This window comes from Apteryx rowi, unplaced genomic scaffold, assembly GCF_003343035.1.
Source record: "Apteryx rowi isolate R43461 unplaced genomic scaffold, aptRow1 scaffold_46, whole genome shotgun sequence".
NCBI lineage: Eukaryota > Metazoa > Chordata > Aves > Apterygiformes > Apterygidae > Apteryx > Apteryx rowi.
In genome coordinates this window covers 782,145-798,079 of record NW_020450716.1, presented here as the reverse complement: position 1 = coordinate 798,079, position 15,935 = coordinate 782,145, and the positions used below count along the sequence as shown (strand labels likewise).

The following is a 15,935-nucleotide window of genomic DNA, read 5'->3' as shown; positions in this document are numbered from 1 at the left end:
GCCGCCGCCGCGGCAGGTCCGCGGGGCCCTTCCCGGGTATGCGGGTGGCGGGGAGGGGACTGCGCTGCCGGCCGCGGGGGGGGCACGCGCGGGCATCTGGGGCGTCACCCGCCTGCGGCCATTACCCGCCTGCGGCCGTTGGGGGCCCCCAGCGAGCGGGAGGAGGGGGGGCTGCAGGGGCCGCGGTCAGCGGCGCTCGGGAAACCCGTGTTGTCGCCGCCCCTTGAGCAGCCCGTGCTGCAGGCGAGCCTGGAAAGGGGCCGTGACAAAGCCGCGGCGGGGCCTCGTTGTGAGGCGGCTAGTGCGGGGCAGCCCCCGGCGGCGCTTCGCCCCGGGGGGGGGGAGAGGAGGAGCGCAGCCGTCGCCTGTCTGCGGGCTGTGGCGAGAGCAGCAGCAAGCGGGGGCGGGGGGTTACCTGCGATGGGCGTAGCAGCAGGGAAAGGCGACGTCTCTCGTGGTCGGCAGCAAAACATCCGTGTCTCGCTAACCTGTCTTCAAGCGCTGCTGAAGGTTGATGCGTAACTATTAATGTCTCAATTTACTAACGAAGTTTGTGATCTAGGCGTTGGAAGAGGCTTCTGAAGGTCACTGGCAAATGGCTATTTTTTTTTTTAATCGTGCTTTTGTGTATAGGCACAAATATGATCTGTTAACTGTATTTTAATTATTAGATTTTTCAAAACTTGTTGACATCTAGCCGCATAATGTGTATTGATGTTCGTGTGCCTAAACCATTAAAATCCATCACAGCTCTTCTGTATGAGAAACCACTATTCACCCGTCTTTTCACGACAAAGTCCAAAGGAAGTGTCTTAAGCATCTTAAGAACTGAATCAGTCAAACTATTTTCTTTCAATTGAAATTTTATTAGATTTTGTTTTCTTGAATGGTACATTGTTTTGTTTTGTTTTCCTGCGAGAGCAAAAACAAAAACAGGGGATGTACTTCTCAGATAATGAAAATTTACCCCCAGGAATCTAATTAGATTTTACTCAAGCAGATCAGGTTTTAATGCCGTGAGAATGCTTTAGAATATGATTTTCATAGAATATTTAGAGCAACTAGGTGCTGTTGGTAGTTTAATTGCTTCCTGTTGTCTAAGTGGATTCACACAGATATACTTCATTTACAAATGAAAAAGTTTGTTGTGCTCTGTTAGCAAAGCACCTGAGTCTAAATGATCTGGACAAATCTCTTAAGAAAATGGCAACGCTCTTGACCTGGCAGAGAGCTATTAGGATACTTCCTAGCTCGTGCATTGATCTAAGGGTAATGAATACAGTCGAATAGTCCAATGATTGAGGTCCTCATGTGAGATAAGGGAAATAGAGTTCAGTTTCTTGTTCTGCCTGCTTCGGGGCGATATTTATATTGGATTGCTAGTTATTTCGCTGACAGTATGTTGCAAGTTTGCCACTTTGTTAAGCAAACAGGAGGGTTGGCTTTTTTAAGTTTACTGGAGCAAGGGTATCTATATCTCAGGTGAATGGTCTATTCTGCAAGCTAGTGCCACCTTTTTGTTTGTTTGTTTTTTACTCTCTGTGCTATGAGGTGCTGCATACATCTTGGTGAGAACAGAAGGTTTTGAAATTTACTGTGGCTCCAAAAAAAAAAAAAAAAAGCAATGCATACAATGCCATCAGGGCTAGGTTGCTTTTTTTAATCAATACACTTTTCTTCACGGGCTGGATATAGGCTGGACAACATCCAGTGGTTATATCAGCAATGACTGATTTCTGCAATCAGGGAATGCAGAGATGGCTTAAGCTGCCTTTAAATTCATTCCCCTTTTTGGGCTGCATCCAGCATTTTCCTGTTTCTGATAATTTGCTACTAAAATCTTGTACTGATATAATTATTGTTGCTTATTAAAGTTAATGGAGGATATAAAATTATTCAGTTGATGGGATTTTTTTGTTTGTTTTTTTAGTATGAGAGATGAGCTCCTTTTAAAAATGCTTCTTTGCATGCGTATAAGGAAGAATGCTTAGACTTATTTTTGTGTGCTAATGGTAGGAAACAAAATGCAAAAACAGATTCTTTTAGCAACATTCTAAAATGTTAATGTTATAGGATTGAACTTTGTTTCTGTCTCAGTGATGCAGCGCAAGTTGCCATAAACTCGGAGTTCRTAAATCTGTGCATCTGTCTAGAGGAATGTTTTGATATTTGCTCAGGGGAGAACTAGTGTCATAGCTAGCATAGGAGTGCAGGCATGATTTCCAGTACTTAAAACACAACCAGGCCTGTTTCCTATTGCTCTAAAACAGTTTAAATGTTGGGTGTTCTTTTTTTATTTAAATGCATTGCAGACTATGAGAAAATCAGGTCTGTTATACTTGGGTTTTCATCTGTAAGAAGTAGTGATACTTTTGGTGAAATAAAGGAAGAAAACAATTCAAGCATCTGCTTGACAGGTAGAGATGCAGACTTCTGAGAGCTCCTTCTTCTATGGGCTGAGAGGCCTTTTAATGGGATTTCTCTGAAAAGTTGTGCTTTGATATGAAATGTTTCCAATTCTACTGTTACAGATAATTTTTCATCTGTACAGTGATTTGAAAGGTTATGAAAAGTATTTACTTCTCCTCCCTAAGTCRTTGTCAGCCTTTGACTGTTGATAATGAGACCTTATAGCTTCCTTTCCCCTGTTACTGTGTGTGAGATCCACATGCATGGAAGAAAAAACATGTTTCATAAATAGGAGAATGTGACTACCAAACCACAAAACAGGCAGTGTGGAATTGGAGTCATGCCTGTAAAACTATTTTTAACTCCATTTTGAAATTTGATCAAATGACTTGTTCATTGTGATCCTTTAGCGTTTCTTCACATATATTGCAATCTTGTAATAATTTAGGTATGTCGGAACTTAAATATGCATTATTTCTTCATAACTGTGTGCATGTCTTAGTTTACCAGGAAATTTCACCTTGCTATGAGAACCTAAGATGGATCCAGAAGAACAGGAGTTATCTGGTGATTACAGATACAGAAATTATTCTTCAGCAATTGAGAAAGCTTTGAGAAACTTTGAATCATCAAGTGAATGGGCAGATCTTATATCTTCCCTTGGCAAACTCAATAAGGTACTGTATCACAGAAATATATTTTCATTTATTTATTTTTGTATTTTTATTAACTTTTCTGTAAATTACAGTACTTGGCACAGGTGAAAAATCACTCAAATAGTGCAGAAGAGAAAAAAATACCAGCTAGTAAAGGAAGGGTAAGGAAGTAGCTAAATCAGTGCCTTTCGTATGAATGTGAGAAATTCTGGTAAAACCAACAGAACTTTTCTTCAAATGGTGTTTGTTTCCTTTATACAGATTAAATCTGACTTTTATTCTTTTAAGGAACAAAAACCTCAGGTTGCTAGTTGAACTCAGTCTAAAGCAGCTAAATAAGTCTTTATAAAGAATAAAAAGTCACAAGTTTTAATACAGTATCTGAGTCAAAATTTGCATTAAAAGCTTATGTTTACTTGACCATACCCTTGTATTTGGGGAAATAAGTGATTTGCTGATGRTGGTGTGTTTTGTATTCCAGGGCAGCTCTTGCCCATATAGAATACAGCTGATTACACCTATATTATAAATGTGTGCGTTATGGTTCCATCAGCCAGGGCTGCAATAGGTGTTTTCCTGGATAAGTCTTTTCCTTTCTGGGAAGTGTGTCCTCTCCTCTTGCTCAAGAAACGGGGTGTACATTGTTTGTCTCCCATTCAGTCTCTTTTAATTTAAAGCTCTTCCTGAGCATGTATGGGGCAAGAGTAGTTATAGCCATCCAGGAAATAGGATGGGAGGAGAGAACTCTTACAGGATTCATAAGAAAATATCTGTTGTTACCAGATAGACATCTTGCATGCCTTTGATGTGGTTGCTAAACCTTAATTTTTCCAGAGTTTTCCATGAGAAGGAGAATGCAAACTGAGGCTTTCTTCTAAGGACAGCCATGTTTTGTTCTCTTCAGAGGAGAGAAGCTGGATATTGCTGTGGCAGTAGGAGTTACAAGTTTCTGCCTTCGTTGTTTCTCCCTAATCCCTGCTGATAGGCACATCTTGAGGGCCATAAGAATAATTTGAGGTCTTCAGATTGCTTCTTTAATTCTTTCTTATTTTTCCATTTGAGAGTGAGATGATACTCACCTATGGCAAGTAGGCTTTTATCTTATTAACTTTTTTAATCTTGACCTAGAGCTATGCACTGTGACTGATTAATGTCTATCTGAAACTCTCATCCAGATATGGAGCTGCCAAAATATGTAGCAGCGTAGTAGAAACAAAGCAAAAAAGCTTTTAGCTGTTACATCAGTCCATCTGCTGTGGTATTTTATGGACTTAATCTTCTTAGAAGCATAAGAACAAATCATCCCCTGTGTTCATCTGCTTCTGTCTGTTATCTGAAAATAAGGGTGATACCAGATAATTCAGAAGGAATATTCCACAAACAGGAAGACTGTGAAATAAGTTGGCAATAGCTAGGCTCTTAGCTCCTCTGATTACCTGGTCTCTTACACCCTAAAACATAAACATTGTTGTTGAGTTCTCTTTGTTTCCAGTATTTTGCTAACATGAGCCTAATTTCTGCTACAGGTAGTTTTTGTAATCTGAGAATAAATGAAAGAGCAGAGAGAGAATGGGTAGGAGGGAGGAGATCAACAATATCTCAGTGATAAAATATGTTGTTTAGAATGTATTTTTAACACCACGCACGATTATATTCAGAAAGCTGGGTGTCAGTAACTGGTGTGTAATGATGCCTATTACTAAGCAAGTGTGAAAATGCTGAAAAAGGGGGAGGGAGAGAGAGAAGAGGAAGAGAAAGCCGAGGAGTTTGGAATGGACTTTTCATGTTTCTGGAGTAGCATGGCAGAAGCCTAGAAGAGATCTCTTAAGCATATGCTTCCTCAGGATTTATGTACTGTTCTCTTTAATTGTGGGTGTTCTTGTTTATATGCTTGTAGTATTTTCTCAGGCTTTTGCTCTTACAGGCAGGCTTCACCAATGCTTGGCAATACTGAGTCTCACAAGTTAACACATGCATATAAACCTATTTCCATAGAAATATACTGATTTACCCTTTCAGTACAAGGACTGGAAGAAACAGTGTGGGCTTTCCCTGTTTATAGGTGAGGGGAAAAAGAGTAAAGGTAGCCGATCCAGATTCAACCTTCAGGTTTTTGGCTACTGTGAGGCAACTCAACCCTTTAGCCTTTGCTGATACAAGTGGTTTTAGATCTCTTGCAGCTGTTACTTCTGGGGAAAAGAGACAGCTCTACTATGTCTTTCTATTACTACTCGGCCCCTAAGGTTAAACTGAAGGTTCTGTTTTCCTAGTTCCTCTGTTGCTTCCATAGTTGTAAAAGCCACAGTAAAACAAAACAAACATCTGTTTCATTGTGGCTTTAGAACCACACAAGCAACAGAGAAACTGTTTAATTTTAATCTGAATGATAGACAAACTGTGGTCAGTTTGTAGATCTAAAAAGATTGCTTTGTCACTTAAGGGAGATGAGTCTTATCTAACTTTAGATGTCTTCAGTGTAGGCAGCTTCACCTGCAATCCCTTCTAGGCAGGAAAAAAGACATGAGGGTTTTTTGTGACTCACCTCATCCTAGAGCAGACATTTAAAGTAGATCAGATGAATCCTGTCCTAGGATTACATATATCACTCGTTGACTTCATAGGGAGCCTGAGGTGAAACAGTAAAACTTGCCCATGTTTTCAGCTGAGCTAGACCTCTAAAGTTAGGTGAGATGACTCTCCTCTGTAGTGTCCTGAATGGACTTTTTAGAAAAAGCAGCATCTCTCCATCCTTCACTCATGCTCACACTTGGTTCCTACAAAAGCTAAAGTCAACAGAAGTTGCTAACTTATGCTACAGTATGCTAATTTGTGTAGTGTGTGTGTTATGCATCATCACAGTGAAGGGGAAACAGTAGAAAGTAATGTTTATAAGTGGTTTTAAATGAGAGAAGGATATAAATGGACATAAGGGAACAGGTGGCCTTAAAGAGAAGATAAATATGGATATTAATGTTTAAAGAGGGGTTTCAGCTTTGCTATGAAACTTACTCATATTCCAGTTGTGAATCTGTTTCTCTCCTTCACTTCTGTTGAGTCTTAGTGCTAGTTAGTGTAAACCATTCATTTGGTAGCTGCAGCCTGCTTAGGCTGCTCCGTGCTTCAAGAAATAGAATTATTCACTTCTTAATACTGTCTAGATACAGCTTTAAACTGTTTGTATTTTTTTCACAAACCTGCATTTATTCACTGTTTGGAAAATACTGTGTTGTGCCTAAGGTTTTCAGATGTTCAGTACAGATTGCTGCATCCAAAATTCAGTAATCCTTTTCAGTAGTCTTTGTGCCCAAATGTGATTGTGCTATTGCAGATTTTGCTGGCTTGTTTTAATGTTGGAATAGGATACAACTCTGCAGAGTCACTYTTGGTAGAAGAAATTGCTGGGGGGGTTTTCCTGCTTTTTAAACTTAGAAATAGGTGGTAGTTCAGCATACGTGGGCTTGTCAGTGAAACAGATGCTTTCAACACAACTTTCACATCCAAAAGCTTCTAGCTCTTTTATTCAGAGTACGAATTCAGAGTACGTAAAATGCGTATAAAAGCATTCATATAGGGGGGACTTCAGAGTATTTTGAAAGCCTCTTAATTGCCTGAAGTTATGAAAATCCAATTGCGTGGTTTGTCTGAGTGCTTTTAATCCAGATCACAGGCATATATTTTTTCTAGGCGWTTTAAATGTCCGGGTGCAAGCAAACAATAGGTAAGTGCCACTGTTTGCCAAGGGACGTGCTGAGCAATAGTAAACACTGCATTCTACAGACTGCTTTTTGTAAGGAAGTTACCAAAGGAGGTTTTCAGAGCAGTCTCTAAAACTTACTGATTTACATAAGAGCACAAAATCTTACTGGATTTTGGAGAGTGAGTGTTTAAATTCCCCTGTTTGCACAGTTAATTCACATATATCAAGAAGACTGCATCTGTTTGACAAGAATAATGGACAGAATTTTGTCATGAATATTGATAGAAATCTACATAAGCTGTTTTTAACAGTTGTTGGATATCATTGGCATGGAGCTTCCACGGAGGCTTCAGTAATGACTCTCAGTTACCTTGAGATCTGCTGGCAAAGCAGACCAATGCTTCTTTTCCAAGCAGGATGTTCACTTATAATTACTGTTCGCTGTGAAAACAAAATATTATGAGCTTTGAAAATTAGTTACTATAGAAGGATTTGTTTCATGCTTACAGCATGGTTGACYGTTGCTCAATAATGATAGCAACATTTGCTCTAAAAAAGCATGCTTAAATTGCTTTTTGTCCTTGGATATAACACAAGTGTGTAAATAGAAAATTTCTCATTCCTTGAAATACTAATTTTTAGTCTTCGGTCTTCAATTTCAAGGCTTTTTTTTTTTTTTTTTGACTTTCAGTAGAAAATAAGAATGTTACTTTTTTGTTTCCATAGGCTTTTCTTCCATCAAAAGCTTGAAGTTTAATATAATATCAACCTAAATCCTAAAATACAGATTTTATGAGCATAGCTATTAATTACACCAGTTATTTTGTATGAGGGTTACTGACCACCATGTCTTTGTGAAGAGTATTTGCTGAGTTACAGACACAAGCACCACTTGCTGTCTGTTGCAGACAAGCCTTATATCTTTGAGGAGAAGGGAGGCTTTGCCTTCTAATTGCTTTATGGAACATCACCACACACAATGCATAAATGCAGTGTGCAGAACTGGAGAGATATTATAATGATAAAACCAGGAGTGGGTTTGTTTCTATGCATAATTCATACTTTAGTAGTTTCAGCTGTTAACTTTAATATAACTCCAGCTCCAGTTTGGTTTCYTCACTGCCATCTTTGAACTTCATGCTGCTGGTTTTATGGAAGCTGGACCTTTGTTTAAGATTTCTTTCATACTCGTTCCTCAGAGGAAAATGAATCGTAGGCTCTCCTCCCCTCTCACCCCACAACCACTGTTGTCTAAAACAAGAATTACAGTAATTCCTAGCTGAAAGTAGTTTTATAAATTGATGGGCACACTGCATTTTTTTTCTGGAATTCTGATTATGTAAATACAAATATTTACTTGATTTACCCTTTTTCTTTTTTTAATCTTTGCAAATTGATCAAACTGATCTCTGATGGTTCTATAAAGCAGCGTAGACTTTCTTAAAGTTAAATTCAATACTTGTTCAGAATACTGTTTTCAAGCATGACAGAAGAAGCATGCCTTGCCTATACAGTATTCTTCTATTATTTATAGAAGAAAAATGTTTATTTTACAGACAATGCCTTACGTTTGAGAAGCAGAACAATATATTCATTAAAGTTTTTTTTTTTTTTTTTAAGCAAGCTGATCACTAAATATAAGTACCTAAACTCACACATAAGTGTCTCTAACTTTGTCCACTAAATATAGGAGGTTCTGCTAGTTCTCAGGATTAAGTAAGTCTAGGCTGTTTGTAGACTTATGGCTGTAGTGTGAAGCATGCATTTTCTGTGTGTGTTGCCCTGCTGAAAAAGGAGGAGTAGAGTTAGGTGAGAAGGGTTTCTGGTCAGGGAAGTTGAGAAAAATGAGCTTCTCATTAGCTAGGTATGATTTTCAAACCTGCTACATTGTAAAATGATTCAGTACCCATCCTTCTCTTAAAGTTTAACTCATTAAGTAACTCTTAAACTGTTGATGCAGGGAGCGAGAATTTCTTAGGAAAGCCAGCAATAAATAAATTGTAATAGAAAAAAAATTTTTGGATATCTCCTTGAAGAACATGAAGGAAACTTTCTGGTGAAACTTAATTGAATTTTTTGGGTGAAGACCAAAATACTGTTTTTCTTCAGTTTGTTTCAGGTGTTTTCATTTGCATTTTTGTGTATATAGTTTTTGTGTTTGCAATCCCTGTTGTTGTTTGGATTTACTATTAGTATTTTGCTACAGTTAATCATACTGCATGTATTCAGTCTTTTGAGACATCTACGCAAAAAATTCAGATTATAAACCACTAACTGTGGAAACACAAATATTCCTTTGTGTGTGCATGCCTGTTTGTTTTTTGGTTTGAGCCACATGTATATATTGCTATTGACAGTCTTCCCTTTCTACCCTTTATAAGTCATGTTCAAAGAAACTGTGAGCATGCTTGTACATTAGAGAATGTTTAGCATGTATGATGTTTTTTCTTCATTGCTGACTACAGGATACACTTACTTAAAAAGTTGAGAACTGGATATGCATGTGGACACAAGTCATTATTTTGCAAGTGTCTCTTTTTTTTCTCCTGATTTAATGATTAAAGTCTTCATGGTAAAAGCCAATAATACTTCTGGGCTCTGTAGGATTGTTGATCTCTCATTGATCTGTGAGAACTAAACGCTGTGGTGACATATTAAGCATAGAGCACTTGCTGCCAGTTCAGACTTCTCAAGCCTACTCATACTGGTTGTTCCTGTAGTATTTAACGTTTCTGCTGTCATAACTGTTCATGTGGAAAGCAACTGGAGGAGAGGAGAAAAAGTAAATCATGGGTGGGCTTTCAGCCCGTAGGTAACTGAAAACAGAGTCAAATTAAGCTCCCTCAAATCGAAAGAACAGGTGAATAATAGAGATTCCTAGACCTGTGAGGAGAGGTGTCCCTCTGCTGCCATTAGCACTGGATTCCGAGGGGGGAAGCAATTGTTTGGGATGAGGTCTTTGTCTTTGTACAGCACCAAAGATACCAGGCTTGCTATCACAACACTTAACTGCCTGTAACAGTTGAAATTATAACGCCATTTTGGCAATCCTAGATGTCACAGACAGAATTGATTGTGTTTTGAGTTGTAGGAGCTCAAAATGTGTAAAAAATCAAGTTTTTTAGTTTTCCTGTCTGCTCACAGAAGTTGATTAACATTTTGAAGTATGTATATTATCACTCTTATTTTAATAAATAGTTCTAGATCTATGAACTAATTAATGTCTTTTGCTTTCAAATTTTAAAAAATTAAATCTGAGCCCTGCGGTTCTGGGGAAGCTATTAAGAATCTGAACCTTTCGGTGAAGTGCAAGTCAGATCACCTCTTTGATGGAGTGGTTATTGGTGCAACCACATTTTTCTAAGATTTTGCAATGTGGATTAAAATCTTTTGCATCTGCTGGAAGATCAGAGAAAGTTGTTAACCAGGAATCAGCTCCTGAGAAGAGTTATAGCTTCTGTCCATCTGGGCTTGTCCTCAACCCAAGTCAGAAATCATGTGTTAGATGCTTTTGGAAAGGTAGTTTCATCTAAGAATCCTTCTGATGGATGGGCTGGAACAGTTGAAACTACCCTTTTTTTATGTATGAGGATCACAATAAATCTCTTCAAATCTTACTTATTGTACAGAGATGTCTTCTGATTCTCTAGGAGAAACAGTGTAGTTGGCATATACATGAAAATGTGGTCTTTTCCTAAGTTATTCTTATCCCCTGAAATTTGGACATATGCAGTTTTCAGTGTTACTCAGGAGAAATACTTAACACTGGGTTATCCCTGAATATCCACTATTCAACTCTTGAAGTGGCTGGGGTATTTTTTTTCCCCTTTTCTGCCTAGATGTTTTGCATATCTATCCCTAATGTTTGGGGAGGGAGAGTTCTCATTTTCTGGTGGAGATTTACTTTACATCTTTAGGAATTGAAATAAGTCAAGTGAGACACTTCATATGAGATGACATTATTTCTGTAATAGATCGGATTGTTCTTTGTGTAATAAACAGTGAGTGTTTTTGTTTTTCAGCTAGTTGATATTTAAAGTTTAACTGATAGAATATTAAGATGATATTTGCTTGATCTTAAGATCCAGGAAAAAATATTTAAAGCTGGCATGTTTTTGTATATATGCGAAGGGTGTAGATAAATATATACCAACCAACATAAACAGAACGTTGCAAAGTCCAGCTTTCAAGCAGTCTTCAAAGTACTACAGACTTTGTAAACCTCTCAAATATAAAGATAACTCCATAAATATAACCTGCTTTAGTTTCATACATGGAATGCTGTGTTCTTGGATTCAATTATTTTAACACCTTTTAAAATACAGATCTCATGCTCATAGTGAGGGTGGGGGGAAGGAAGGGAAATTAATTGGTTCTAAATGCCATCTCTGCTCCTGTAGTATTTCAGAATGGTGTAACATTTCTATTCACTGTTGTTATGAACTTGCAACCTGTTTCTTCTTGAGTGAAGTTTATTTACTAAAGCCTCCTTACTAAAGGCTGGTCACTGAGCTTAAACAGAGCAGCAAGTAGGAGAAGCAAGAAATGATAGTCTCCCAGATTCAAGCTTCTCATGCCCACAGACTGAAAAGTTTTAAATGACAAGTTGCACACACCTTTGAAYTGTGATGGTTCTTATCTCCTACTGTTGACAAGAGTATTCGGAATTTGGCATTCAACTAAATGCTGTGATCATTGCTGTGTCTGGTTTTTTTATTGAAACAGAGCAGGGATGGGGTTAGTTAACTTTTTCAGTGCTTTTCCATATTGTGCCCTTGTGAAGGCATAATAGTTTCTTCATTTCACAGATGATTGAGAGCTTAAACCTTTTTCAGGCGTAAGAGAAGAAACTTACAGTTTAGAAGCATTATGTAGAATAAAAACACTATTTAATCTTTGAGGGAGGCAAGAATTTGCCTAATCCTGAAGACATCCCAAATGTCACTCTACCGTGAAACACTTGTTTGCGCTAGCAGACAGTGATCAAAGGATGAAGTGGCATTTACTTGCAACCTCTTTCTGTAATAGTCTGTTTTTGAATTGAAGAGAAATATTTAACTGCCCTGCTGAACTGCATGCGTAGTTCAAAGGAAAAGGCTGTACAGTTTGTTTTTCCAGGGACTTGGCCTGCCTGCAATACTAAATTAGTTCCTGTTCTAAAGACCTTATGCATCAGTACAGTGGCCACAGTTAAGAAAGTGTATTGAATATAGCCACACAGAATTACAAGTAACTTCTAAGATATCGTAGTCCCATCTAATCATGTCTGCTTTGGAGGAGAGGGTTATTTGTTTACTTCAGCTATAGGTAAAATAAAAACTTACAGGGAAAGTTAGTGATTAAATTCTTTCTTTATTTCCAGTCCTTAAAAGCAAAGACATTCTTCTTGTCCCTTCCTGGCTTCCCTTATAAATAGGATAGAGATATCCTGTACTTGTCCTATGTACCCCCCCCTTTGACTTTCATTTCCAGCCTCTAAGGAAAGTAAAACTTGACCCTTCTAAGTTGTTCATGAATGATTTGATATGAAAACTCAACTGCAGATCTCTGCTCTGTTAATATAACAAAATGCATTTATGAGAGAAAATTCTTGAATGCATTATTTAGTTCTTCTCAGTTTGCTAGTAGGAAACCTTTGAAATGCAGGCATATTTTACATCATTTCTTATGTTGCAGCTGTTCTGTCTAACCTCCTTTCTTTCATAGGCTCTTCAGAGTAACCTGAAGTATTCACTATTGCCAAGACGTCTGATCATCAGTAAAAGATTATCTCAGTGTTTGCATCCAGCACTGCCTAGTGGAGTACATTTAAAGGCACTAGAAACCTATGAAATAATCTTTAAAATTATTGGGACAAAATGGCTTGCCAAGGACTTATTCTTGTACAGGTAAACTTCTCTTTTAAAAGCTTGTTGAGTTTCACAGTGTATTTTAATTAGCTAAATCATTTCTTTTTCTTGTCTTTTTGTTAAAAAGCTCTGGTTTGTTTCCTCTGCTGGCAAATGCAGCAATGTCAGTGAGGCCTGTTCTCCTTGGTCTGTATGAGAAATACTTTCTTCCTCTCCAAAAGTCTCTCCTACCTGGTCTTCAAGCCTTTGTAATTGGACTGCTGCCTGGATTGGAAGAAGGATCAGAAATTTATGACAGGTGAGAACTAATGTTAATTTTAAAGCAATATACAATGTATCTTTCTTTTAGCCTTCTAGGAAATTCTCAAGAAATTTCTGTTGGCCATCTGTGTAAAGAGAGGGATTCATAAAGGGCTCCTACAGGTGGAAGGATGATGAATCCCTGAAAGGTGCAAGGAATAATGTTAAAGTAGAAAAACCCCTTCCCCCTTCTGTCTCCATTTCCAAAGGAGGAGAGGGGAGAAGAGGAAAAAGAGTTTAAAAATAAATGTATTGAGAGAAGGGAGTGAAAAAAATATGTTTAGAAGCTCCTCTAAACTCCTAAATAGCTACTTGTACTCCTCAAACCACTGCTCTGTTGACAAATAATTTAAATATTATAATACAAAAGAGAACAGCTGAATTCTATCATCTTTCCAGTCATTCTATACCAGATGTTTACTCTCATGTTCTGGAAACTCTGGCAAGAGGCAACCCTTCCAGCATCTTTGTGGGAAAAGTATTTTGCTTTTGGGTGCACATGGCAGCAGTGAAAATGGTATTCAGTATGATATAGTCATGATCAGGAAGTGTACTGGGAAGAGCAGCTCAGCACCCAGTTATGTAATGATTTTTACTTCATTAACCAGGACTGTTTTGTAAGATCTGGTAAAACTAAACCACTGTAGGTTTGACCAAGATATTTCTTTGCTTAAAACAGTTGCTGAACACTGCGTTCATAATGTACTTGCTTCTCTATTTCCAGTCTGGATGTGTTGGCTCTTCTCTGCATTTATTGAGTTTTGTGTGTACTCTTAAAAAAAAAAAAAAAAAAAGCTACATAGATTACCGTAAATAAACAAAATAGTTTTACATATAATGCCTCCTTAAAAAAGGGGGTGGGGAGCATTAAATTTAAGAATTGTGTCAGTTGCTGGAGTGGCTAAGAATAGATTGTAGATGTTCTCAAATTGATGAATTGCTTTCAGTTGCTGATTCCAAGACACTGGATCTATGGACAAGTGTGTACCTCTCATATGTCTGCTGTAGAAAGGTGAATTTTAGTGTGTGCTTTCTGTCAGGGAGACTTGTTTTTTAAAAAAAAAAAGCGGTGGTGTATAGTTTTTTCTTTTTACTGTTTGTTTTTCCTTGTATCTAAAAGGCTTCAACAAGACAGGAAGTTTAAGGAAATCCAGCTTATTTTGAAAACGGCTAAATCTGAAGTAATGAATTAATGGTAACTGCAGATCATGGCCAACCAAAATCCTCTACCTATTTCTGGCTTTGTAACTCCCCCCCTCCCCCCCCCCCCCCCCCCCCACTTCCCCTTTAACAAATAGGATCATAGACAGGAACTAACCATATAAAAATCTTTCATGATGGAATACTAAAATCATTTGAATGTTGTTTTGTGAAATACACAAAAAATGAGAAAGTCTTTCTTTAGTTTCTTTATTGCGATGATTTGATTCAAGAAAGGCAGACCAAAATGTTGTCAGAAGATGTTTTAGATTTTTTTTTTTTTTTTTCCCGCTCTGTTCCATAGGAGACTCTCCTTTGAGAGTTTTCAGAATCTGACGCTTTGGACTAGCTCTAATGCATCTCCGCTGTCCCTAGAAATGGCAGAAGTACTAGTTCAGATCATGCTCCAGCCTAGGCACTCTTTCCTTCTAATGTTTAAATACGTGTATGCACACAAAACTGAAGCAGAAAAAAAGGCTTGATGGCTACTTTATAAGGAGGTGGAAAAAGAACATCAGTCCTGTTTTCCTTTTGCCCTATACTGAACTTCCCCACTCTTCCTACTTCTCCATTCCTCATGTGAGGTTTCAATTTCTATATGTAGCAAAATACCAGAGTACTGACAGAGTTGCCAAAGCAGAGAATCTGCCCCCATTCCTCCAATGTGATTGCCTTTAAATTAATTTCAGTGTACCAGTCCTGTGTGCAAGAACTCTGACAAAGAGTCATTTTATCTCATGTTCTTGTTCACCCAGTGACTTAAAAATTGAACCCATTGATTTTTAAGTACGAATATGTAGAGTATCTTCCAATTTCCAGGCTGTAAATTGTCTTTCAAAGTCGACAGTCAGCTTAAATTATTTCCAATTCAGGAACACACTGTATCTCAACTTTATTTTAGTGAGTGTGCACAATGACATAGAATTGAGTTTTTTTTGTATGTTCAAATGCTGGCCATCTTTCTGTGACAAGTGCAATACTGGTAATGCAGAGAGGAGGAAATTAACTAATTCTGTGACCTACAATAATAATTCTCTCTATAACTGCCATTTTATGATATAAAATTGAATTAACAAAAATGTATTTTCTCGTGTTAAATATATTTCCGTACAGAACAGATGCTCTGCTTGTGAAGCTTTCCTTATTAATGGGCAAAGAAGTCTTCTATGGAGCACTTTGGGGCAGCGTTCTGGTCAGCCCATCCATCAGGCTGCCTGCTTCTCTCTTTGTTGTCAGTCATATCAACAGAGAGCTGTCTGGAAAACAACAGAAGTACATGCTCGGCACTGATTGTAAACTCACAGTAAGTTCATTATGCTTCTAGTGGGATAGTCTTACCTAGCATAATGCCAATGTGCTAGTAAGTTGTACCTTCTCTCTATTAAATTAAAATGGCATGTTTTTACACTTACTTTGGAGTGAGAGAGGCTGTGAAACCTCCACATTTCAGAACAGCTTAATATGGTTACTTCATGGGAGCATTTTACCTGAAATATAGCATCAAATCTCCCATACAGATTTTGATCAGCCTACAGAATGTCAGTCTTTTGAAGTGTCTATAGTTTTTGGTAATCAGTACTGTACAGAGCCTAAAAGGACTGGCTCTGTTGTAAATCAGAAAATAAACCTAATATCTCCTTCACCTATTCTGTTTTGCATTTGAGGTATTTCTTGAAATGTTTTTTCCCACTGTAGGCACCTTCTGACATTATTTCAAAACAATTTTTGGAGGCTTTGTTTACAATGACTTTAGCATACTTTTCACAGAATCACACAGAATCGCTGAGGTTGGAAGGGACCTCTGGAGATCATCTAGTCCAACCC

At 38.0% G+C, this 15,935-nt stretch overlaps 1 protein-coding gene across 8 annotated transcripts in view; it reads left to right on the top strand.

Moving 5' to 3' along the window:
* DOP1B (DOP1 leucine zipper like protein B) overlaps nucleotides 1-15,935 on the top strand; it is a 56,475-nt gene continuing 40,540 nt past the window's right edge. For 3 of the 8 annotated variants that reach the window (XM_026077640.1, XM_026077641.1, XM_026077636.1), the window contains exons 1-4: nucleotides 2,707-3,086; nucleotides 12,469-12,650; nucleotides 12,739-12,909; nucleotides 15,225-15,414. In XM_026077640.1, the coding sequence (XP_025933425.1) occupies nucleotides 2,949-3,086; nucleotides 12,469-12,650; nucleotides 12,739-12,909; nucleotides 15,225-15,414 (681 nt within the window). In that variant the 5' untranslated portion in view covers nucleotides 2,707-2,948. Of the gene's footprint in view, nucleotides 37-442; nucleotides 511-2,701; nucleotides 3,087-12,468; nucleotides 12,651-12,738; nucleotides 12,910-13,858; nucleotides 13,924-15,224; nucleotides 15,415-15,935 lie in introns of those variants that run through there. The other 5 variants (XM_026077637.1, XM_026077639.1, XM_026077638.1 and 2 more) reach the window with 5 other exon arrangements.